General features: G+C 42.9%; 1 protein-coding gene across 2 annotated transcripts in view; it reads left to right on the forward strand.

Annotated features, from left to right (window-relative positions):
• Positions 1 to 446: 446 nt before the first annotated feature.
• Positions 447 to 24,074, forward strand: part of CHCHD3 (coiled-coil-helix-coiled-coil-helix domain containing 3) — a 283,193-nt gene continuing 259,565 nt past the window's right edge. For both annotated transcript variants that reach the window (XM_086689810.1, XM_025929858.2), the window contains exons 1-2: positions 447 to 697; positions 11,869 to 11,956. In XM_086689810.1, coding sequence (XP_086545936.1) covers positions 617 to 697; positions 11,869 to 11,956 — 169 coding nt within the window. In that variant the 5' untranslated portion in view covers positions 447 to 616. The remainder of the gene's footprint in view (positions 698 to 11,868; positions 11,957 to 24,074) is intronic.

A 24,074-nucleotide genomic window follows, 5' to 3' on the forward strand; every position in this document is an offset into this window, starting at 1 on the left:
TCAGATTTTATAGTTAGGAATCTAGGAATGGCTTCATTTGCCGGGTGCATCTCCGTAATTAAACTGTGAGTTCCTTTAGGAGAGACATTGTATCTTTTAACGCACCTACCTAAGTTTCTAGAATATTTTCAAAGTACGCTTTGTTAGATAAACGAACTTCCTTGAAAGTTGTCAGGCTAGAAGCCTTTCGGGCAGTCAAGACCACATCTCCCAGAATGCCATGCTCCCCTTGCGCCCCAGGTCTGAGGCGGGAACGTCCCAGCGACCATCGCGCCTGATGGAGACTACAATTCCCAGTGCCACCCAGGGGCTCCGGAAACCTTGTCAAACAGAACCTGTTGCCATAGCATCCGGGTCTGGACCAACCAATCAAGGCGCCCCTACCGAGAAGAGGCGGGCCATTCGTATCTCCGACCAACCGGAGGCCTTTTTGTTGTGGAGCGTGCCCGGAGGAGGCGGGAGTTCGGGACCGGCGCCTTCTCCTTGCTTCTCGGGGTCGTGGCCTTGCTCCCGCCGTGCAAGGGAAGAGTTCGGGCGTGTCCACGCGCGTGTGTGCGCGTGGGGCCTGAAGTGCTCGTGCGTCCAGCTAGGTCTCTGTGGGGCAGAAGCAGGAGCCATGGGCGGGACCTCCAGCACCCGCCGGGTCACCTTCGAGGCGGACGAGAATGAGAACATCACCGTGGTGAAGGGCATCCGGGTGAGTGACAGTGGGCGGGCAGAGGGCCAGCACCCGGACTCGGACCCCAAACCTCCGATCTTCCCGGGACTCGCTCAGCCTGGTTTCCCCCGTCCCGGCCCCCAGTGTTGTCCGGCCCGAAGCCGAGTTCTCTGCAAAGAAGCTTGAAGTTTCAAGACTTGGGACATTCATTCAGAGATATTTCCTGGTTGTGTGCTAAGTGCTGAGCACTGTGCTGGAGGGGGTTGCGGGGGTGGGGGGGAATGCCACGTTGAATTAAACCGTCCAGGGGCTCACAGGCTAGATTTGACTCTTGCTCACGAGTAGTGGGACTTTATTTGAACCCCCTGTCTTCCCTTCTGTGAAATGGGGCTTGTCTTACACCCCGTGGGTTCAGGACCCCAACTCTCGTTTTGCACTGCCCCCGTTAGCTTTCTCAAGCTGAATTGGCTTTGAGGAGACCTTTACCTGCTCTCGGTCGTTTGGTGCCCTCCCTGTGATACCACCCGTTGCCGCACGCTCGCACACCCCATAGACTTCTGACCTGCCTGGGGTGACTTCTCCCTTCTTCGCTTTCACTTGGTACCTCCTCTTTCCCTCTGTGGCCAGCCGCCTAAGTTTTGGGCTAGACCCAGTTGCTTCAGCACAAGCGTCTGCCAGCCTGACAGGGCCTGAGACAGGTTTGCGATTTTTCAGACCGCTGGGAGTCATACAATCAGTTCTCAACCAGACGTCGCAGAGGAATTTTTAATGTTCCCGCACGTGCTTGACACATAAACTGACAGCTTGAATTTTCTCTAAGGTGTCAGCACACCAGCACTAACTTCATTAACACACTCGCTGCTGCACCTGAATTTGGAGCCTCTTTTTTTTTTTTTTTTTTTGAAAGTATGCCTGAACCTAGTAAATAAAGCGATTTCACTTCTGAACGTTTTATAATATCTTTCATTTTTCTTCCTCTGTAATTACACCGCCAGCACAAGTAAATGAAATGTATCAATTATTTTTAGCATGTTATCAGGAAATAAAATTTCTTAAATATTTACAATGTTTACAAACTTTTTACTGTGAGACTGTTACCTTGAGAAGAATTTATTAAAGTTTTCTTTATAGAAACTCAGACTGTTGAACTCAGTTTTTGGTCTGTGACCACCATTTCTTTATATTAATTAATGATAGTGCCACATTTTGTAATAGAATGTCTGAGGCTGCCTTGCATTGTTGTGGTTTAGTTGGTACTCTTTGGAGTAAAATAAAAACTACTATAAACTGAGTTTTATGCAGAGATTTGTTTAATCTTGCTTGAGGCTTTGATTGTTCCATACCAGAGAGTGAAAAAGAAGAGTAAGAGGAAACAAAATAAATTTTGGGTGAGAAAACATTGGCCAGAAGAATGTATAAATCATTATTCTCATGCTCGAGTACAGACACAGTGATGAGAGCAAACTAAATTAAAAGAAAATTTGGCCACAGCACAGAGGTTAATATCAAATATTAGGTAAGGTTAAATAGGGTAAGTATGATGATAGGGGTATATAATAGACTAAAATGGAGAGATTGTTTAAAAAACTTTTTCTAAACTTTTTAAATAAAAGAAGCTGTGTCTTTTGGCTGCTCAGCTTGACAGCTGTATTCTATTTTTTTTTCCTTTCTCACAGAGCGCACTTTATTTATAATAATCCAAGCACACACCATGCTCCTTTTGACCTCTACGCTTTACTTTTCTTCAGGATCTGCCCTTCACCTGGAGTGCCCTTGCAGTGTTCTCCCAGTTGCTTCAAATCCTTCTTTTTCAAGAACAGTTTGCATCATTCCGAGCTTTGGTTTTCTCATCTGCAAAATGATGGGGCTTGAGTACATGTCTAAGATCTCTGAGCTTTTCAAGTTCTGAAATTCTGTGAGTCTAGTGGCATTATAAATTTCTTGTAGCCATAGTCAACCCATCGCATTTTCCTCTAAAAATGGCACGCTCTTGAATTGTTGAGTATTCGGGGGTCATTCTGAGTTCTTTGAGGTCATGGTCAAAAGAGCATCAGTCAGAGTTAAACAGACCTCGGTTTTAAGTCTCAGACTAGGCATTTATTAGCCTGTGGCTTTGGACAAGTCACTTTTTTATATTTGGTAAGAAGTTGAGGTAAGGTATTTAAAATATGGGGGCACGTTGTAGATTTTCTAAAAGCAGCCATTTTTGTAAGGTTCCATCACATCTAATATTTGAAGATTCTTTGGAGGTGCTGTGTAGTATAGTGGAGAGAGCACTTGCTTTGGAACCAGGCATACCTGGGTTTAGTCCTAGCTCTGCCTCTCACTAGGCTCTGTGGCCCTGGACAAGTCACTTTTGACTGTGTTTCTTTGTTTAGTATGTCTGCATACTGTAGCCTGCTTGAAATACTTATGTATCAAGCACTACTGGTGAGAAAGTTGACAATGTATATAGGCATTTAGTATTTTGACAGTGTTTACGACTTATATGAGTAATAGCTATTATTAGAGCTGTTCAAGGGAATGGATATATAAAGTTATATTGAACTTAAAAATTAGAGCATGTTGTGTTCTCACGGCATATCTAAAGATGTGGATGGGGAAATAGGAGTCCTGAGTTCTGCAGCTGATCGTCTATGTGATTTTTTTCTTTAGGCATTTTGTATATTTTTTCAGCTGATTTCTGTATTTTTCTTAGCTCGAAAGAGTCATCTTGTTTCCCTGTGAGGCACCGGGAAGGATAAGCAACAATCTCAGTATCATAAGTGAGTTACTGGTTTTAGCTCAGTTGATTAAAACATGGTGCCGACGAGGTCCACGCTTCAATGTTGAACTGCAGATAGGTAGTTCAACTTGGCTGAAGAAAACATTCCAAATTTGCCCAATGTCTAATATTTATGTCCTCACTCGTAAGAAATGAGAGCATAGGAGCGATTCATGGACTCAGTCACTGCTGGAAAACCAATTCTGCATTCCACTGATAAGGATAGTAATTTCATCTTCATTTATCTTAATATAGGAAGTGTTGCACTTAGGAAACAATATCAGGCTTTCAGTAACTAGTCTGTGTTTATTGATAATGTTTGTCTAGATTTTTCTTGCTGAGGTCCTCAATGGCTAGCAATTAAAGGACCTACTTACAATTTTAAATTTAAAGTTTATTCTCACCTACGACATGTTATTTTCATGGTATTTATAGGGTCTTGTTTATTTCCTTTATCCTTAGCAATTGATAGCTTTCCCCCCACTTGCATAAAATCACCCATAATCTTATACCTTATTTCAACTTCTAATCTGAAACAACTCATGGTTGGATGAAAGGCCACCTTCTTTCCTTGCCTGCCTCTCCAAGTCTAAAATAATTTCTAGGGATAGAAAGACCAAGCATTTTCATTACTCATATTACATGTGCTTAATAGGATTTTTCTGAGCACCTGCTGTGCCTGCTCGGAAGGCATGCTTACCACTCAGTCTTCCACTGGTTTATCTGAAACATCAAAGCTTTGAGTGAACTCTTCCAGAGCAAATGTCAGCTTCAATGAGTATCATTTTCAAAGTAATATTTATCGTGCTTTCCAGGCATAAATGAGTCTCTGCAACTGGCCTTGAAGTTGCAAGCTGAAATTCATGGGAGCCATACATGTGGTAGTGTGGATACTCATATGGAACACAACTAATGCTTTGGGGAGGTATTGGCAGTTGGGAGCCTCTAACTGAAAAGATTATTTAACGTGAGATGATGTTGAGGATTCCGGAGAGTGTATATTAGCAGAGGCAACAAGTCCAGTCAGTCATGGGGAGTGTGGAGGGATGTTGTCTAGGTAATTCAGCTAACTGGTGGATGATTGGTACCTTTGCAGTTTAGCATCTGTGACTCTCTTGGGCAGAGTACCCTGTTAAACTTTCTAGGACTTTTCTTTTTAAAGCTTTCTAAGATTTTATGCAGGTAGTAGAAGTTCATTTCCACTAATGACAAATGCAAAGAAATGTTTGTGGCAAATTACAAACATAAGCTAAAAATTACTGTATTTATCTGTGTATCTCTCCCTCCCTTGCCATGCCCTTAAGTGTTTAGGAGTAACAGCTTCTAAATAAAAATGGCAGTTTTTGGAGCCTGTGTCTTAAAATGGTAATTGAACAAAAAGCAAACCAGTGCTCTCACAGAAAATGACCTACGTGGAAGGAAGACCGAGCGAGAAAAATGGGTCTGACTCCTTTAATCTTTTGGATAAGATGCATCTGGAAGAGATGAGAAAAACTATTATGGAGGTGAGGGTGTGATTTATTTGTCTCATGTGGTTGCAAACTTTACCTCTTGGAGAAGGGTAACTTAGGAGCTCCCCTCCTTTTACTCTGTTCCTTGGAAGTGGAAATACTTTGTCCATCTCACACAGCCTCCTGTTTCTGAAAATACTGGATTCTAGATTGGTGAGTGGTGTATTTGTGCTCATTTTATTTTATTATTATTACTTTTTAATGTTTATTTATTTTTGAGAGAGAGAGACAGAGAGAGAGAGAGAGAGAGGCAGAGCGTGAGCAGGGGAGGGGCAGAGAGAGAGGGAGACACAGAATCCGAAGCAGGCTCCAGGCTCCAAGCTGTCAGCACAGAGCCCGATGCGGGGCTCGAACTCAGGAACCGTGAGATCATGACCCGAACCGAAGTTGGACGCTTAGCTGTCTGAGCCACCGGGGAGCCCCTATCTGTGCTCATTGTAGATAAGACCAGTCAAGGTGGGTGGGAAGATTTGAGTTCCACAGCGAACCCTGTAGGATATGATACACCTCTTTTCCTCCTCTCTGGAGCACATGTTGGTGTGGTGAGTGGTTCAGAGCTTCGGAAGCCCCATTTACATAAATTTGTCTTTAGCATCAGTAGAGAATAGGGCAGATAATCAAAGTCAGTGGATGGAATTCTGCGATGTTGGCAGGCCCTTCTCTAAGTCATCTGTCATGTTAGAACAGTGGTTCTTTTAGTTCACAGATTATTGTAAATCTGTGAGCTATAGATTCTGCCTAGAACACTGCAACAAGCAGAGAGTTGCATACAGCTGAGGAATTAATCCACAGGCCCCTGAGTCCAGGGACCTCCGGGCATGACTCGTGTGTGTGTGTGTGTGTGTGTGTGTGTGTGTGTGTGTGTGTGTCAGAGAGAGAGTTTGCCATTGTTTGCTGCAAATGCTTTTTGTAGATTGCACATGGTATTTGCCTTGCTGGGGAGTAAGTACAGAGAGGTCTAGAAAGCAGGTATAGTAGCTATAGATCTTTAAATAGGACAGAAGCTTTTCTAAAAGAAGTACCCTGTTTAAGGGAAGATGGCTCCTGAAGTAGCTGCTTCTCTTACAGAGGGCTGCTTATCCAGCTCTTGCAGAAGCTTATGTTCTACCTCTGATCCCTTTTGGGTCTGTTCACATCACAAAGAAGAGTTGTTCTAAAGCTACAGATTGCGGGTGTAACCCTGACATGTCAACTGCTTCACGAGTACCCCGGTTCCCAGAGGAGATGAGGGGAGGGTGCAGGTATGAACCCATTTCTGCACCTGGAAGGTCAGCTCAGCTTGTGTTCACTGGAAATACAGAGGATAACACAGCATGGCAATTGCCTTGTATCAGCGTAGCTGAGAACGGCCTGGGGTAGGGTGAATCATGCTTGGAGTACGCAGAGTTGCAACCATAGGCTGCTGTGGATGTGCCTTTGGAAGGGCCTAAGGATCCACTGACAAAGATTTTAAGAACAAAACAGGGAGGTTGATGCCCAACACAACTTTACGATGTGTTTATCAACTCAAAAGATGAATTGTGCTGCTTTGGACATGACATGCTTATACACTTACTGAAAAACAATCAAAGACCACATTGGGGAATGTTTGGAATTGATGTAAGAATTTGACATTAAGTAGCAAGTTTTGAGGCATCAGATAAGCCACAAAAATAAATAAAAAGACTTAGTGATCAGGCTGAAAGAGACAGTACACTTTACCCAAAGAGCATGCATGGGTAGGGACAAATGAGAACTTTATGTAATCGTTTTAGGACTTAGGCAGCTGCCACTGGCAATAGCTGTAGCCCTGGTCTTCATGCACCGGGTAGCCGAGGAGCTCAGCCCAAGCTGTGATGAGCTGGTGGACGAACATGATGACAGAATCAGTCCAAGTCCCCATGGCTGGAGCCGTATTGCTGGTAAAGTTTTACCAAGTATGTGTGTAGGTAATCCTCCCTAAAACTCTGGGCATAGGCCTTCTTCAGTTTCAGATGAGGAAAATGAGGCCCCTGGAGAGGACTTCCTTAGGATTGTATAGCCAGGAGGTGGCCCGTGCTTTTTCCTCTATTTGGGTCAGCCTTTAGTTTTACTCTAAAGGGATAATACTTTTGAAGCTGCTTTAGTCACTGGAAGAACTTTCTGTCGTATTCATTTTGAAAGTAGCAATAGGTAATGGTAATGTATGAATTTGGATGAGAAATGGACGAAGTGATATTTAGAAGAAAGGGTAGCCTGTGCCCAATACAGGTGCAGGTTTATAGCTAACACTTGGTTTTTAGCAAACACATTCACTTTCTGATTGTGTAGGATATATATTTAGTGTAGTTGTAGTTCTTTGACTGGCCTGAGCAATAGAAATATAAATTAACATATAAAATTACGTGTGTATATAATTTATGTCAAAATAACCTTAGGTGATTGGCTTTAAACACAAATTATGTTAAATATGTAACATACCATAAAAGATGTATAATAGTGTAAGATATGTGATATATATGTAACATATTATGGCATACTAATTTAAATAGTCTATAAATATACATAATGTGTAGCATATTACATTATATATTGAATGAGCTTTATATACATTATGTATCAGTTAAAATAGTTTTAAGATTCTAAAACTTGGGCTCATTTTACCTCCTTAAGAGGAAGTGAATTTATTTTGTCACATAGGATCGTAGGGGTGTATTGTTTAACAGAGAAAGCACTGGCCTAGAGATTGGGGGGTTACCGCTTATCCTGATGCTACCAGAAACTGGATGTTACTCAGGATTATAGTCAGTCAGTCTTAAAGGGTTTTTTCCTAAGATGTATCTCAGCTTTGCAGATGAGTTTCAACAGCAACGTCTGTGGCTGTCAGTTGTTACAAAAGATGCAAGTGGCCCTGACATCTTCAAATAGAAAGTCCCTTGACATTGTCCTTTCTAACTTCGATTTCTCTTCCAAGAGCCTTGGGATTTTCCTCCAAAGATGCCAGCTTTTGAGCTGTAGTCTTTCCCTTAACTGTCTCCCCCTGCATTCCGGTTTGGGTCCTGAGATACAAGTAACTGCTCAGGTACAAACTGTTTTGTTCACTGATGTCTTGCAGGGAACATTTGGTGAATGATTCCATAGTATACAGGAGCACACAGTTTTGTTGAAAGGAAAATACTTGTTTTGTCTTTGGAGATTTGTGCAAGGTATCGTGGGGGCACAAATAAGGGTAGCCCTTGGGTAAGCAGACTTGGAATGGAGTGGGGAACTGATTTGGTCAGAGAAGGCTGTGGGATGTTTGAACTGGATTTTGAAAGGTGATTCCCTCCCCCAGGGCCAGGGGAGAAGGAAGTAGAGCCATGTGTTTTAAAGGCAAAGCAATGGCATCAAATAAGTAGCCAGTATGGAGGTGGGGAAACAAGGTATGAAGTATTAAGGGAAAGGCTGTGGAAATTGAGGTTGGAGAGTTAGGCCATGACCAAATGATGAGGAAGTCTTGGGTGCTGTGCAGAAGAATTTGGACTTTTCTGTCAACAGAAGGTATGAAGGAGTTGAAGCAGGGAGTTACCACAATCAGATTTGTGTTTTAGGAAGGTTATTGATGGTGCCATGAATTAGGGCAGGGGAATTGGGACGGGAGAAGGAATGTTGCAATAAGTAGATATTTAGCGGTTGAAGAACTCATGGCTCAGAGGACGAGGGAGAACGAAGAGTCAGGACAAGTCCTTTGTTCTGTTTCAGAAAGTTGGATGGAGGTGGTGTCATTAATGAGATTAGGAAAGCAAGAAGATGGAGAGATTTTGGCAAATATGAATTCAATATAGGAGATGTTGGGTTTGAGGGGCTTGTGGTCTGTCCAAGAGGAGGTGTCCATTAGGCAGTTCAATGTATAGGTTTAGGTTTTGGGACATGAAGGATTTAGAATTTATTAATTCATCAACACAGTTATCAAGGGAGTGGATGAGATTGCCAACAAGAGCTTTGAGAGTGAGAAGTGAATAAAGGCAAGGGAGGGTACGTGGACCTCTGGCATCTAAGGGTAGGCGAGAAGGGGAAGCCTGCCAAACAAATAAGATGTGGCCAGAGCCCTAGGGCTGTCAGGATGGTGGGTGGTCAGAAAGGCCACTGGAGACATTTCCAGAAGAGGAGAGTGACCGCAGGTGTTAGAAGCTAAAGGGAAGCCGTGTAAGTTAGTTGTATAAATATAAACACAAAAGATTATTTGGTCATTGGTGACTTTTACAAGAGCACCACTGTACTGGGTTATAAGCTAGATGGTGGTGAGTCAAGGACGTGGAAGTTGGAAGGAGGTCTTTGCGGATAGAGGAGGGGGATCACCCAGTTACACAACTCACAAACCTGGCTGTTCTGGTGACTTCTGCTTCACTTCCATGGCTAGTCAGACACCAGGTCTGGCAATAAAGCGGGGTACCTGAGTGGGACCTTGAGACTCAGACTTCCTGGGTTTGATTCTGGCTCCATTACTGATAAAATATAAAATCCAGGCAAGTTATTTAGTCTGGCTGGGCTTCACATTCTCACCTATACAGTGGAGAAGTGTCTGTCTCATATGATAGGTGAGGATTAAATGAGGAAAGTGTTTTTAGTGTAACGCCTGGCACATAATAAGCACTCAGTGAATGTTAGCTATTTTAATCCTAAATATCTTTGAATGTGTTCCTTTTGGAGGGCTAATAATTTTTTTTAAACAACTTTATTGTGTATTTCACGTATTATAAGATTCACCTGTTTTCTTATACAGCACTTTCTAGTAAATTTACCAAGTTGTGCAACTATCAGCGCAAACCAGTTTTTTTTTTTAATTTTTAATTTTTTAAAAATTATATTTATTTTGAAAGAGAGAGAGGGAGAGAGAGAATCCCCAGCAGGCTCTGCAGTGCAGAGCCTGATGCGGGTCTTGATCTCCCAAACCGTGAGATCATGACCTGAGTTGAAGTTGGACATTTAACCGACTGAGCCACCCAAGTGCCCCAGCATGATCCAGTTTAAAAGAAAAAATTTTTTTTATTTTTTTTATTTTTGAGACAGAGAGAGACAGAGCATGAGCAGGGGAGGGGCAGAGAGAGAGGGAGACACAGAATCGGAAGCAGGCTCCAGGCTCCGAGCTGTCAGCACAGAGCCCGATGTGGGGCTCGAACTCACAGACTGTGAGACCATGACTTGAGCTGAAGTCGGACGTTTAACCAACTGAGCCACCCGGGCGCCCCAGCACAATCCAGTTTTAAAACATTTTCATCACCCCAGTAAGATCTGTCGTGTTCATTTATAGTTAATCCCCATTCCTACTCTAGCCGTAAGCATCTATTTCTCGACTTTCTATCTACACAGAGTTGCCTTTTTCTGGGCATTTCATATAAATGAAATTATATAATATGTGGCCTTTTGTATCTGGCTTTCTTCCCTTAATTGTTGTTTTGATCTATCCATATTGTAGCATGTGGCAGAACTTCACTTCTTTTTACTGCTGAATTGAATTCCATCGTATGGATACATAATGTTTTGTTTATCCGTTTGCCTGCAGACGGACATTTGCGTGGTTCCGCTCTTGCTATATTATGACTGATGCTGCTGTGAACATCCCTGCACAAATCTTTGTGTGGACATATGCTTAATAGCTTCTTAATTGGTCCTTTAGCTTCCTTCAGGGGACTTCCTGCTTCTGTTCTTGTCCCCCTCCAATCTGTTCTCTACGCAGTGGCTAGAGTGATCTTTCTAAAATGTAAGTCTGATCTTGTCATTACCCTGCTTAAAACCCTTCGAATGTGCCCAGTTGCCCTCAGGATCAAGTTCAAACTGTTTCACTTCATGGGTTTGCTAGGACTCTTCAGAATCCAAAATCTTATTTCCCCGTCCACCTTCTCTCACTGTGCCCTCTCCCCAGTTTCGTGCTTCAGCCATTCTTCATTCATTCACATATTGTTTCAGTCATTTCTTTAGCCATTCACTCAATTAACCAGGCTTATTGAGGCTCTGGGGATATGATAGGACATCCAAATGCTAGCTTTCATGGAACTTCCTTTCTAGTGTAAAAGGCAGGCAAACAATGCATCAGATAGTGGTAAGTGCAATAAAGAAAATAAAAAGAATGATACAATAGTAATTCAGGGACTGATGACTCTCAGACCTTCCAGGCCTGAGTGTTCCTCAGAGCCTCTGCCTTACTGCCAACTGTCTACTTGTTATCTGCACTTAACGTCTGATGGTGGCAAGCCCTGTTTCTCGTCTGTACCGCCATGCGTTTCCCTCTTCTTGGAGTACTGTTATCCCCTTCTCTTCCTAACACCTGCTTATCCTTCCCAGTCCCGGCCCCATGCCCAAAGCCTGGCTAGATATCCTGTCCATTATGCCTTCTATATACTTCCATTCTAGGCCAGCTGACATAGGCAGTGCTCTTCCTGTTATATTTAAATGCCTGATGATTGTTTCCTCTAACCCACTTTATGCAACTTGGTGACTGTTGAATACCCCAAGTCTAGCCTGGTTCCTGGCACAGGATAGCTGCGTAATAGAATCTGTTGAAAGAGCAGTTGTTTGTGATTAGCCTGAACAGGAGGGATGGAGGGACACCATTTCCTTTGAGACTGGAAGGAAGGAAGGAACTAAGACCTGTTGCTTGCATAAATTAATTTGTAGGATTAGGGGAGGAAAGTCAAAGGCGTTTTCTCGGCTTACGTTTTCTCAGAGATGAATTTAGTGCACTGAATAAAATGAGGACAGGAGGTATTTATACTGCGCAATTAGCAGTGCATTAGAAGAAATAAAGTAGCGCTGTAGGGTGCATCTTGATATCTTAAAACTTTTCTTCCTTGCTTTTAGTTTTATAGCTATTAGCTTTCTTTAGGCCATTCGTTACACATATTGATATGGATGACTAAATTGCTTGGGTGCTATTGTACTGTTTTCTTTCTTTCCTTTTTTTTTTTATAATTGATTTTATTTTGATGTTGCCTTTTCAGCTTTCAGAAAATGTGATTGATCGTATGAAGGAAACCTCCCCATCTGGTTCGAAGTCTCAGCGGTATTCTGGCGCTTATGGTGCCTCAGGTATTTCAGAATTTTAATTTTAGAATTTTTAGTAGAAAAATTATAAGCGATAAAAGTTTACTTGGTAGTCAACTTCTTCTACACTCCTCTGTGTCTATTGTTATTTGGGTGTTCGGCTTTTTATATGCAATGTTAGAAATCAGTACCAGGGTTTCTTTTAAGACATTTTGCACTAAAAGGAGAATGAATCTACTTGCAAAACAGTCTTGGGAACAATTTTTTTTTCTCAGCCAGCTTCTGAACCCTTTATTAAGTTTTGGCAGGTTACTTCATAATATCTGTATAAAATGGATTACTTGTAGGAATATTAGAGATTTAGGAATAAACATTTATAATAAAATATTGAACTTAGAACATATCGACTTACTGTTTCCAAATTGTGAATATCCCTAATGCTTTCATTTTCCAGTAGACTTCTTCTAAGTTTATAAACAGTTTATTTCTTCTCAGTCTTAATTATTGATGAAAACAAGATGTTAAATGAAATCTACAGATGATTATTAAGCCTCAATGTATTTGTGGATCCTGTGGAATAAGAGACTCTTTCTCTTTTCTTTGCTCTCCCCATCCCATCCGTTTCTTCATCCAACAGATAGTTTATTGAGCACCTGCTATGTGTATGGTACTGTTCTTGTGCTACTAAGTGTGATGGATGGACACTCTGTTTATTCGGAAAATGGCAATGGGAAAATAATCGAGATGGTTAATCTTGGACTAAGTAGTTTCTGTATTTATTAGAAAGGGTATCGTGTGGCAAATCTGCCTCCAGACTGAGATACACTGAGAAAGATGAAATGCTGCCCAGATGCTATTCACTTGGGCATAGTCTTGACCTTCTTAGCAATCATTAGTTATACCATGAATTGAGCTTCTGATAACGTTTTTTAAAGCAGAGGGTAAGAGATGAGTAAGAAATAGTTGAGTAAGAAATAATGAATAAGTAATAGTTCTTGCTGTTAATGAATCTTCTTGTTTAGTGGGAGCATTAAGAGGGGTTCACAGTTCATTAACATTAGGAAGTGACCACTCCCTCCTTGCCAGAAACCCTTTCTTTGGCTTCTGGACCACACACACTCCTGGTTTTCTTCCCACCTCTTCAGCCTAGTTGTCTTTGCTGATTTCCGCTAAGTAATTTCCCCCAATTCAGTGGCTTTTGAATCATAATACAGGTGCCCGTGACTCCCATAATTGTATCACTAGCTCTGACTTCTCTCCTTGAAACAAAACTTAGACAATGCCTACTTGAAGTCTCTGCTTACAGATCTTCAACGTAACATATCCAAAGTAAGCCTCTTTGATCTTCCCCAGCCTTGCTTTTCTCCATCTTTCCCAGTAAATGGCACAGGTGGTCAAGCCCTAAACCTGGGCCCCATGCTATCCTTACTCCTTACTTTGGGCCATTAGCCAGTCTTGTCCCATCCATCTCTGCAACACATGGGAATGTGACCCTTCCACATCTGTCTCTTCTGCTGTAGCACCGACCTAGACAACCAGTGCCTCTCACCTTGCCGTCTGAGAGCCTCTTAACTGGTTCCCTATTTCCTCTCTTGTCCCTTTACACTTTGCCATGCACACAGAAGCCTTAGCGATCTCAAAAAAAAATTGATCAGTCCAGGTCACATCCCAGTGGTGGCTCTCCATGGTACACGGAATATAAATTGAACTGCTTTCCTTGGCCTCCGAGGCACACCATGACTGGACCCTTTCTGGTTTTCATCTCATCATTTATCATTTCCTACCATCCTTCTTTTACTTGTGTCCGGTGATTGCCATCTCCTCCAGAAGGTAAGCTCCAGGGACATGGTCCCTTGTCTTTTCACAACTGAATTCCCAGCTTCTAGGATAGTTCCTAGTGCTTAAGTGTTGAATTAATTTAGGGTGATCCCATTATCCATTTTGAAGGTGGCTACTCGTGACCGTTTTGGAATAGAATTCTATAAATTTAATTCAGGTGGCATTTACTTTATTGACTGTCCACTATTGTGCAAATAATTAAGCTAGTTGTTTTGAGAGGACACACACACACAAAACTCCTCTCCTTTCAAAAAGTTTTGGGTTTTTGGGCAGAAACAACTAAGTATATAAGAAGATGATAAGAAAGATAGAAGCATAGTATAAGAGAAACCTAGAAAGATACTAAAATTAAGTGTATCAAGTATTTTGGCTTAAGAATAACTTTTGATATGTGGATTTTTTTTTTAAACTTTATTTATTTTGAGAGAGCGAGAGAATCAGCAGGGGAAGGGCAGAGATGGATGGGGACAGAGGATCCGAAGTGGGCTCCAAGCTGACAGCAGAGAGTCCTATGTGGGACTCACAAACCACGAGATCATGACCTGAGCTAAAGCTGATGCTTAACCGACTGAGCCACCCAGGTGCCCCGATGTGTGGATATTTTTTAAATTGGAATTTGTTCTACAATATGATTTTTTTCTGGGTAGATTTCTTTCCTTCCTACAGTGTTAGGGAGAGAGGATGATAATGGCGATGATGAAGACAATGAAGTAATGATGGAATAGTGATAAATAATCCTTAAATGTCATTTGCATGCTTGATACTGTGCTAAATCCTTTCTATGTCTTATCTCATTTAATCCTTATAACCCTGTGAGGGAGGGACTGTTTTTAACCTGTTTTATATAGAAGGAAATGGAGACTTGACATGATTAGTTATCTTGCCCAGAGTCCCAAAGCTGGTAAGCAATGGAGGTGACAGTTGAATTCAAGTCTGTTTGAGTCCAGAGCAGATGCTGTTAACCACCCTCTTTATTATAATTTGAATGGCAGCTGGCTTCATTTGTAGAAAGGATGTGACAGAAACTAGTTGGAGGGAAAGAGCTCCCTTTTAGTGATGTGCTGCTTGAATTTAGGAAAGAACCTTCTATCTGTAAGTGATTGTTGCATCTTCTAGCTTTTCCCCACATTAGTTCTCATTCAGTAGTGCATTGGAGGAGAGAAAGTGTTTTCCTGCTTGGGTTGGTTTCTTGAACTGGTACTTTTGAGAGAGTGGATGTGGGTAGGGAGGCTTTCTGTGAATGCTCATGGTCTGACCTGCAGAGCATGACCTGACATCGTGATGCACCCTGGCTGTGCTGAGGCGTCTGTCCCTTCCCATTTCTGGGTTTGACATGACTGATGAACTCGGGTCCATGGCCAGCCTGGGCACTGAAAACTCTTTGAATGCCACCTTGTGTTTTGGTGGTCAGGCTAGAACTACACTCTGAATGGTAGCCCCTAGTCACACGTGGCTGTGAAGATTTAAATTAAAATTAATGAAAATGAGATAAAACTGATGTTTCAGCTCCTCAGTTGCGTGAGTCACATTTCAGTGCTCAGTAACCACATGCAGCTAGTGGCTATCTTGTTGGACAGTGCAGATACAGGGCATTTTCATCACTGCAGAAAGTTCTGTTGCGTAGTCTAGAATATATCAGTGCTTGGCATTGTCAGCTCCATCAGATGATTTCAATGATGTGACTGAAGTTACTGAGCTCAATGGTGCTGTGTGTTTGAATCTTGTTCCTGCCTTTCCCACATCCCAGCTCCCCCAGGATTGTGGGTAAGTGGACACTTCCGGGAATATTTCCCTGGGGTATACTATCTTCACCTCAGTCTTTTTTTTTTTTTTTTAATTTTTTTTTTTTTTAATGTTTATTTATTTTTGAGACAGAGAGAGACAGAGCATGAACGGGGGAGGGACAGAGAGAGAGGGAGACACAGAATCGGAAGCAGGCTCCAGGCTCCGAGCCATCAGCCCAGAGCCCGACGCGGGGCTCGAACTCACGGACCGCGAGATGGTGACCTGAGCTGAAGTCGGACGCTTAACCGACTGAGCCACCCAGGCGCCCCACCTCAGTCTTTATAATAGCTTCCTGAACTGTGTGTTACAAGTGTCCTGGAGGTATTGATTCCTTAGATTCCGAGTAGCTGGGGAACACCTGTATCTTCACATTCTGCATAAATACTTGCTTTTTCTGTCTGTACCATGATGTGGTACAGGATGTGGCCCTCTGAGTAAGAATATTTCCCTAATCTATTCCAACCCAACTCAAGAAAAGAACTAAGATCTGACATGCTGTTTTGAAATGGTCTTGCCCTTAGGTTAAGAATGCAGTTAGACTATGACTGTGCCAATTAACAAAAATTTATTTTTCTTAAAAATAAGAAATGTTTATAAAAGGAGAAAGCCTCAAAGTTTATGTTCTTCTCTGAGTTTGTCTCATTTGGGGGTTTTAGTTAATACTCAGTAATAGAGTTTTTAAAGGTTTATCAGATAGATGTGTTACGAAATAATTTTTCAAGTCTACATATTGATAAAAATGTCACCAGCCTTTTCTACATTTTTCGGTGTCACGTAAGTTATATATTAAATGTGAGTTGAATTAAAAAAAAAAAATTTTTTTTTAACGTTTATTTATTTTTGAGACAGAGAGAGACAGAGCATGAACGGGGGAGGGTCAGAGAGAGGGAGACACAGAATCCGAAACAGGCTCCAGGCTCTGAGCTGTTCGAGCCGACGCGGGGCTCGAACTCACGGACCGCGAGATCATGACCTGAGCCTAAGTCAGCCGCTTAACCGACTGAGCCACCCAGGCGCCCGAGTTGAATTTTTTAATATTCATTAAAATGCCTTCTTCCTCTGAGGAGTCTCATTCACACCAGCCCTAGACTATTCATATGTGTGAACATAGGACAGCGTATTTGGTGGACTGAGAGCCCTAGGGTTTCTGTATATAGGAGCTAAGTTTTGTCATATATATTGTTTGAGAATATAATTTATGCTATAAGAAAGTGAGTTCCTCTAAAGACTTTACTGAAACTTTTTTTTTTTTTGCCAAACCTTGAACCAGATCAGTGACTCGTGGCAATAAGTATTTGCATGTAAAGCTGTTCAGGCAAAATAATATAATATGTGACACACAGCAGATTGTAATGCCACTTTAATAAATGAATGTGCTCTAAAGAACTTAACTGTGTCCTTGCTGCCTCAAATTCTTTGCTGTGTTATGTGTTATCCCAATTATGTTGGTTTGCTTTTACACCAGTTGATTTTTTTTTTTAGGCTGTTGTAAGGCGATATTAACATTGTGCATCTGTTTTGATTTTAAAAACCACTGTTGGATATCGATTTTCTTCATTTCCACCCTGATCCTTTAGTTTTTCTGGCTTATAGTGAGGTCAGACCGCTCATGTTTGACCCTACTGATGTTGAGGGAACTCTGTCCCCAAATCACTAGGAAAAAAACAGGCAGGAAATGACATTAGGAGGCTATTTGTTGGTTTCCTAAGCCACTAGGAACCAGATGAAAATGATGAATCTGGGAAAAAAGACAAATAACTCACTTTAATTGTTATTCTCACTGGGCAAGTTTCTCTGTACATTTCTTGCCATTGTGAAAAATAAGAAAGATTTGCTGATTTGTGTTAAGTGTATCACTGAGATCACTAAGTATTTGGCAGCCTTAACAAATTGCAGGAAACAAATTTAAGCCGGAAATAGCACAGCCCAAACTCAACAGCCAATTTAGGGAAATAGATTCATCTATATGTTCTGTGTGTTTTTCTCCCCAAATCTAGCCCTCTTAAACAGCTCTTTAAGGCCTATTTAGACATAACACAGTAGCGAGAGTTCACAGTAAACACGTTGCACTTGTTCCTTTGACTTGAGTTACAAGAATGGAAGGGAAGTTACAGAATCTAGGTTTCCAACTTTTTTTTTTTTTAAGTTAATAGGATACTGTAATTTCCTCTTTTATTTTATTTTTTTTTATTTAAAAAAATTTTTTTTCAACGTTTATTTATTTTTGGGACAGAGAGAGACAGAGCATGAACGGGGGAGGGGCAGAGAGAGAGGGAGACACAGAATCGGAAACAGGCTCCAGGCTCTGAGCCATCAGCCCAGAGCCCGATGCGGGGCTCGAACTCACGGACTGCGAGGTCGTGACCTGGCTGAAGTCAGACGCTTAACCGACTGCGCCACCCAGGCGCCCCGGTTTCCAACTTTTAATACACGAAACTTTGTTGATGTCAGTGTCTCAAGTGTGTACTTTTTGTGCTGTAATAGATAATTTGTCTGATGGTTCCTAAAAGGAAGTTATGTGTATGCTATTTATTTATTTATGAGGTAGGGCACAAGTGAGCGAGGGGCAAAGAGAGAGGGAGAGAGAGAATTCCACGAGGAGTAGAGAGAGAGAGAGAGACAGAGAAGTGGGGCTTACCTGAAGTGGGGGGTCATGTTCACCTGAAGTGGGGCTTGAATTCACAAAACGTGAGATCATGACCTGAGCAACTGACTGAGCCACCCAGGCACCCTGCACACTATTGATTTAAAGGCTTTATTTATTTATTTATTTACTTACTTACTAATTTTAACTTTTTAAAAAAGTTTATCTATTTTGGGGGCACCTGGGTGGCTCAGTAGGTTAAGCTTCTGACTTCAGCTCAGATTACAGTCTCGCAGTTCATGAGTTCGAGCCCTGCAAGGGGCTGTGTGCTGACAGCCCAGAGCCTAGAGCCTGCCTCACATTCTGTGTCTCATTCTCTCTCTGCCTCTCCCCCGGCACGTGCGAGTGCGTGCGCACGCGCGCTCTCTCTCTCTCTCTCTCTCTATCTCAAGAATAAACATGAAAAAAAAAAGTTAATTTTGAGAGAGAGCACACAAGAGTGAGAGCAGGGCGGGGCAGAGAAAGAGAGAGAGAGAGAGAGAGACAGAGAGAGAGAGAGGTGGAGGGAGAGAGAATCCCAAGTAGGGTCCATGCCGTTAGCATGGAGTCCCACATGATCCGAGCAGAAACCAAGAGTCGGAGGCTTAACTGACTGAGCCACACAGGCACCTCTCAAGGTTTTAAATCAAATTCTCTAGTCAGTACATGCTGTTCTTAAAATAGATCCACAGTCTATGTTTAATGGATGGTTGAACTCATATTGTTAATTCAGTCAACAAGTATTAGCATGGCAGTGGTCTTTGGCTTCAAGGAATTATTAGTTTGGTCAAAACCTATTTAACATTATAATGTAGTGGAGAAATAGAAGTTTATTACCCTTTACCTGCTTAGTTAATATTTTTGAGTTGGTGAATGAATATGTAAGGAAGATAGAATATGCTAGAGGGATAGAAAGTGTTTTAGGAATTCAGAGAAGACAGTCAAGGGCTCGGACAGGCAGGTAACCAGGGGAGGTGGAGGTGTTGGTGTGAGAGGTGTTCCATAGACTCAGTACACAGGTGTGAATACTTTAGATGAAGGGTACACGTGGGGGTCTCATGGGACAGAAGGTTGAGGAAGTTAAGGAATTGGCTTTTGTCCTATAGGGCCTAGTGGCTACTGAGCATTCCCATTTAATTTTAGGGTGCAAGTTTAGAGAGTTGCATTTGGTGCTACTGTTCAAATGTACTCAGATATTAATAACACTGTTATGGCTAAAAATGCAGTGCTGATTTTTCTCATTGATATTTTTACATTTAACAAATGTAAATGGTAAGAATATATGTTTTCCACTGGAGTACTAAATAAAACCATTTTCATTTTCATGAAAAAATAAGCAGCCCCATGAGCATTTTTATTTGTCCTTAACTGGCCCTATAGCAAAAAAGAAAAAGAATAAACAAAGTTGCCCTCAGCTTTTTGAGACCATATAGGGCACAGCAGATGATTTCTGAGCACGGAGAGTGAAATGATACAAAAGGGTGCCTGGAAAGATAATAGACAGGATGCGCTGGAAATCAGAGACAGGGACGGCCACTCTGCGTGGTGCGGATCCAAGAGGCGGTGGCAAAGAAGGACTTGGTGGACTTGGTGCCTCAGGCCACAGGGCTGGTTAGTGGCAGTCCCCCCCTCATCTAGGGCACTTTCCTCTGTATCTGTTGATCCGTCACTGTTGTATTTTATTTATTTTTGAGGAACCAGCACAAATTTAAACTCACTTTGTTTTAAAATCGAGAGCAATAGTTCCCTCCTAAAAATGGAACAAAAAAAATAATTGACAATACAGCTTATATATCCCATGGTATTGTGGGATGATGAGAGGGGAGGCATGCAGAAAAGAACAACCTCCAGCAGTAGAGGCAAGGAATTACAGAGAGATGCTTAGTAGGTTCTGACCTGTCACTGAGTCACACCTTCCAGTCGTTTTCTGTGACTTAGAACTTCTGCCCTTTGATTTCTGAGTTAACTGACCGCTGGCTGAGCTGCTTTTTATTCCGTCTTCGGAGGCCCCTGTCCTGTGATTGGTGCAGCATAGCTGCCTTAGCGCTTCGAGGGGTTTGACATCAAGTGGGCCAGAGATTCCTGACTTGTTCCTCAGTTCCTGGAAAGAAGAGGTGCTTTGTTAGGTGCATCACGTCCTGTAGATTCGCGGTGTAGTGGGGCTGTGGAGTCAGTGCTCAGGAGCTGAGCTGAAAGGCAGGAACGGCAGTGACCACGGGGGAAGAAAGAGAAAGGGTGTATTAGCGAAGCGCTCCACTTTTCGCCATGGTAGATTTTGACACTGAAGTGAATTGTGGGATAGTGGATTGTATTTTCTCATGGAACAAGTGTGTTCTTGGGCATTAACAAGTAAATCATGGTCAGTGCCAATGATGGCTCGTAAACCACAAAGAGAAAACGACTCTGAAGTCAAAATGTTATAATCATGCTTCAGGATTTATAAAATAAAATATCTGACGTTGGTTATGGAGGCAGCTCTCCTGGCTTATAAAGTGTAGGACATACAATACACAAAAATACCATCTTTGATTTAAATTTAATATACCAGTTATAAAAATAAACACTTGATTAGCAATATTTTTGTCTTTCTTAGAATTTGATAGACTTTGAGGACATCATCTGGATGGCCCAGATCTCTGAAAATAAGTTGCCCAAGAGAGTGTTAAAGGTACATTTTTCCTTTAACTGAGGAATTCAAGCTGAGGTATTCAAAATCAATCCATTGACCCTTCCGGCTATTGACCAAATTGTGGGTTATTGTTGTCGATGATGATATGTTTCCTTGTAAAAAAACATTTTAAAAAGTAAAGTCTGACCCAGCATTTCATTTCTTCTCTCTACCCTTTCCTTTCTCCCTGGTTTATTCAGAATCACAGGTACAGTGCTCTGTATTAGGCCAAATCAGTGCTACCCGGGAACACTAAGTGCTTTTAAGTCCCTTTTTAAACCTGTTCTGCCCCCAGGGCTACTTGACACTTTGTTGACAGCTGTCACTGGACTTGAGTGTTCCTTGAAAAGCGTTGGGCGCCCATGTGGGTCATTACAGTGAGGCTCTTCAAACTTTTTCACAGAATTGGCGTGGCATGCTTAAGACAGTGTTCTGGGTCTACATGCCCTGGTCCCCCTGACTGAGTGGTTAATCGGAATATGGGTTTTAATTAACCAGACTGAATGATTGGAGCTTGGAATTGCTTTACAGGGTAATAATGGTAACTGTCTCCTCACTTCAAGGCTATGATGTCTTGCAGATTGTGCGGTGGGGAGGTTAGAGGCCGCAGAAAGCCCTTGTGTATTGACTTTGTTGTCAGGACTCATTTACTTTGGCTGGTAAGCGAGTGCTGCCGCTCCGTTCCTCACTTCATCCCCCTTACTCTTTTTTTAATTCATTTTGCTGGTCCGCCCCCTTGTGCCTATAGTCCTACGGGGGACACCCCAAGCCTCCCTGTGTGTTTGAGGAGTAGGGGCAGAGCCATGGTTTCACGTTTTACGATTTCTCCCGTCCGCGGGGTCCTTGGCCCAGCAGCTTCCATCATCTCTCCCTTGCCGTGTTCCAACAGTGTCTTGCTCGGCTCCTGGCCTTCAGTCTTGCAGTTTCCAGTCTGTTTTCACTGCCAGAGTGTGAAACCAATCGTGCCTTTCCTCTGTTTAAGGAAGCCTGAGAGGCTTCTCTTCCCCTTAGGATGATCTAGATTTCTCCTACGTTGCCAGCAGGTCCTGCACAATCCCTTTGCTGCTTTATCTCCTACCTCATCTCCCAGACCCACCTGTCTCATGGTGAACTCTAGTCATATTGACGTTCTAGAGTGTTCCTTTTGGGTTTTTGACCATGTGTGAACACTGTTCCCCCAGCTGTCTTCCCCAGCCCCAGCCCCACCCCCACCTCAGCTCCTGCTTGTCTTTTATCTAGCTAGCCCTTCCGGATTGTTCAGATGGTTGGAAATCATGTACCCCAGCAAGTTTTTCCTGACTCCAGGTCTGAGCTAGGTGCCCCTCCCAGCACCCTGTGTGTGCCTCCCCTTATCCCATAGTGCTGCAGGTGCCCATGTACTCAGCCCTCTCTCTCAGGTGCCACAACTTTTCTTCACTTGTGTGTCCTCTCAGGACACCTTATATGGTGCGTCTTGCTGTGGTGCTGACCTGTCTTGGCTGAGGTGAAAAGCGGTTACAGGTCTGTCTTTGCTGTAGGTAAGCATCGGCCTGTTGAGGTGAGATGATTAGGCAAACTCACATAAAAAAAAAAAAAGTCTCAGAGGGCTGAGGAGATTTCTCTTTTTTCAGGAGCCATTTTCCCATAATCTGGGTACAGACTTTCCAAATTGATACCTTTTTGAAGACTCTCCTGTGCTTTCATCACTATGTCTATAGTACTGATCCTTGTTAGAGTATGGGCTTCATTGCATTGTAGTTGCTGGCTTAGTTGTCTGTCTCTCTTACTAGAGTATGAGCCTTTGAGGTCAGGGAATGTTTGTTTACTCCTCTTGTATACCCACGCCACGGTGACTATGTTATCGTGTTAGGTGCCCAATACATATTTGTGGAATGAACGAGCTAAAGCCATTTGGGTCATGGAGCCTGATGTGTATACGTGCGTGTGTCAGCTAGACACAAGGTGGAAAAGGGATCTTTCTCTTATAGTTGTTCCACTGGGCATGGGTATGAGGGTCTTCACCAGGCCCAGGATGGTGTCCATGTAATGCTTTGCCAGTTTTAGTTCTTAACCATAGCGAATCCCAGGAAACCCTGTTGCAAGAGATCCTTTCTTGATCCTCCCTCCACAGTCTGTGGAGCTAGTGGCTAGGGAGTAGGGCCCTGATTGATTCAGAAATGCTGATGGGGCGATCCATGTCCCATTGCTAGTTACTAATCTAGTTTGGAGAGAAATAATGTGCCTAGATTTTGCCACGTTTTGGGGAGGGCTGAAGACAGTTGGGATTTTCCCTCTAGGACCCTCCACTCTTTTTTTTTTTTAATTTATTTTTGAGACAGAGAGAGACAAAGCTTGAGCAGGGGAGGGGCAGAGAGAGAAGGAGACACAGGATCCGAAGCAGGCCCCAGGCTCTGAGCTGTCAGCCCAGAGCCCGACGCGGGGCTCGAACTCACAGACCGAGAGATATGACCTGAGCTGAGGTCGGACGCCGAACCGACTGAGCCATCCAGGCGCCCCAAGGACCCTCCACTCTTAATTCCTGGTACCATCCTCACTTTCCTTCTCTGTTGCATCAGAGTTAATCTGACATTAGTCCCTTTGTGCCCTGGAATTTGAGGAGTTTTAGGACGGTTAGATTCGGCCTCTGACCTTGAAAAGCAGCTCCTCAGCCCTGGCAGCCTCCTCCAGGAGGACCTTCTACTGTGTTCCTGATGTCAGTGCTCTGGAACCCTTGAGAGTAGAAGCCCTCTTCATCTCTTCTTCCTGGGCAGCTGTTCCCTTGCTGGATCTCCATTTCTGATGCAGCTGTTATCACTCTTGTCTTCCAGAAAGGCTGGTCTCTGCTCTCATTGACTTCCTCAAGTGCCTGGGGCCAGCTCTGCGGTTTTGGTGTCTGGAAGCTCAGGAACTTAGAGGTGTTAGGGATTGGAAGGAAGATCCGCTGCATGTGTCCTCTTATGCCGGTGTGGAGAAGACTGGGAGACCAGGGAGCTGGCTCCTCAGCGTGTTCAAACACACATAGATAGCTAAGCATTAACTAACAGTGATCAAAGAAAAACCTCTGGGGCACCTGGGTGGTCCAGTCCATTAAGTGTCCAGCTCTTGATTTCGGCTCAGGTCATGATGTTGGGATTCGTGAGTTGGAGCCCCGCCAGGCTCTGCTCTGGCAGTGTGGAGCCTGCGTGGGATTCTCTCTCTCTCCCTCTCTTCTCTGGCCCTCCTTCACTTGCGTGTATGTGCTTTCTCTCTCTCTCACTCAAAAATAAATA

This window comes from Puma concolor, chromosome A2, assembly GCF_028749965.1.
Source record: "Puma concolor isolate L17-30 chromosome A2, mPumCon1.1.hap2, whole genome shotgun sequence".
Classification (NCBI taxonomy): Eukaryota; Metazoa; Chordata; class Mammalia; order Carnivora; family Felidae; genus Puma; species Puma concolor.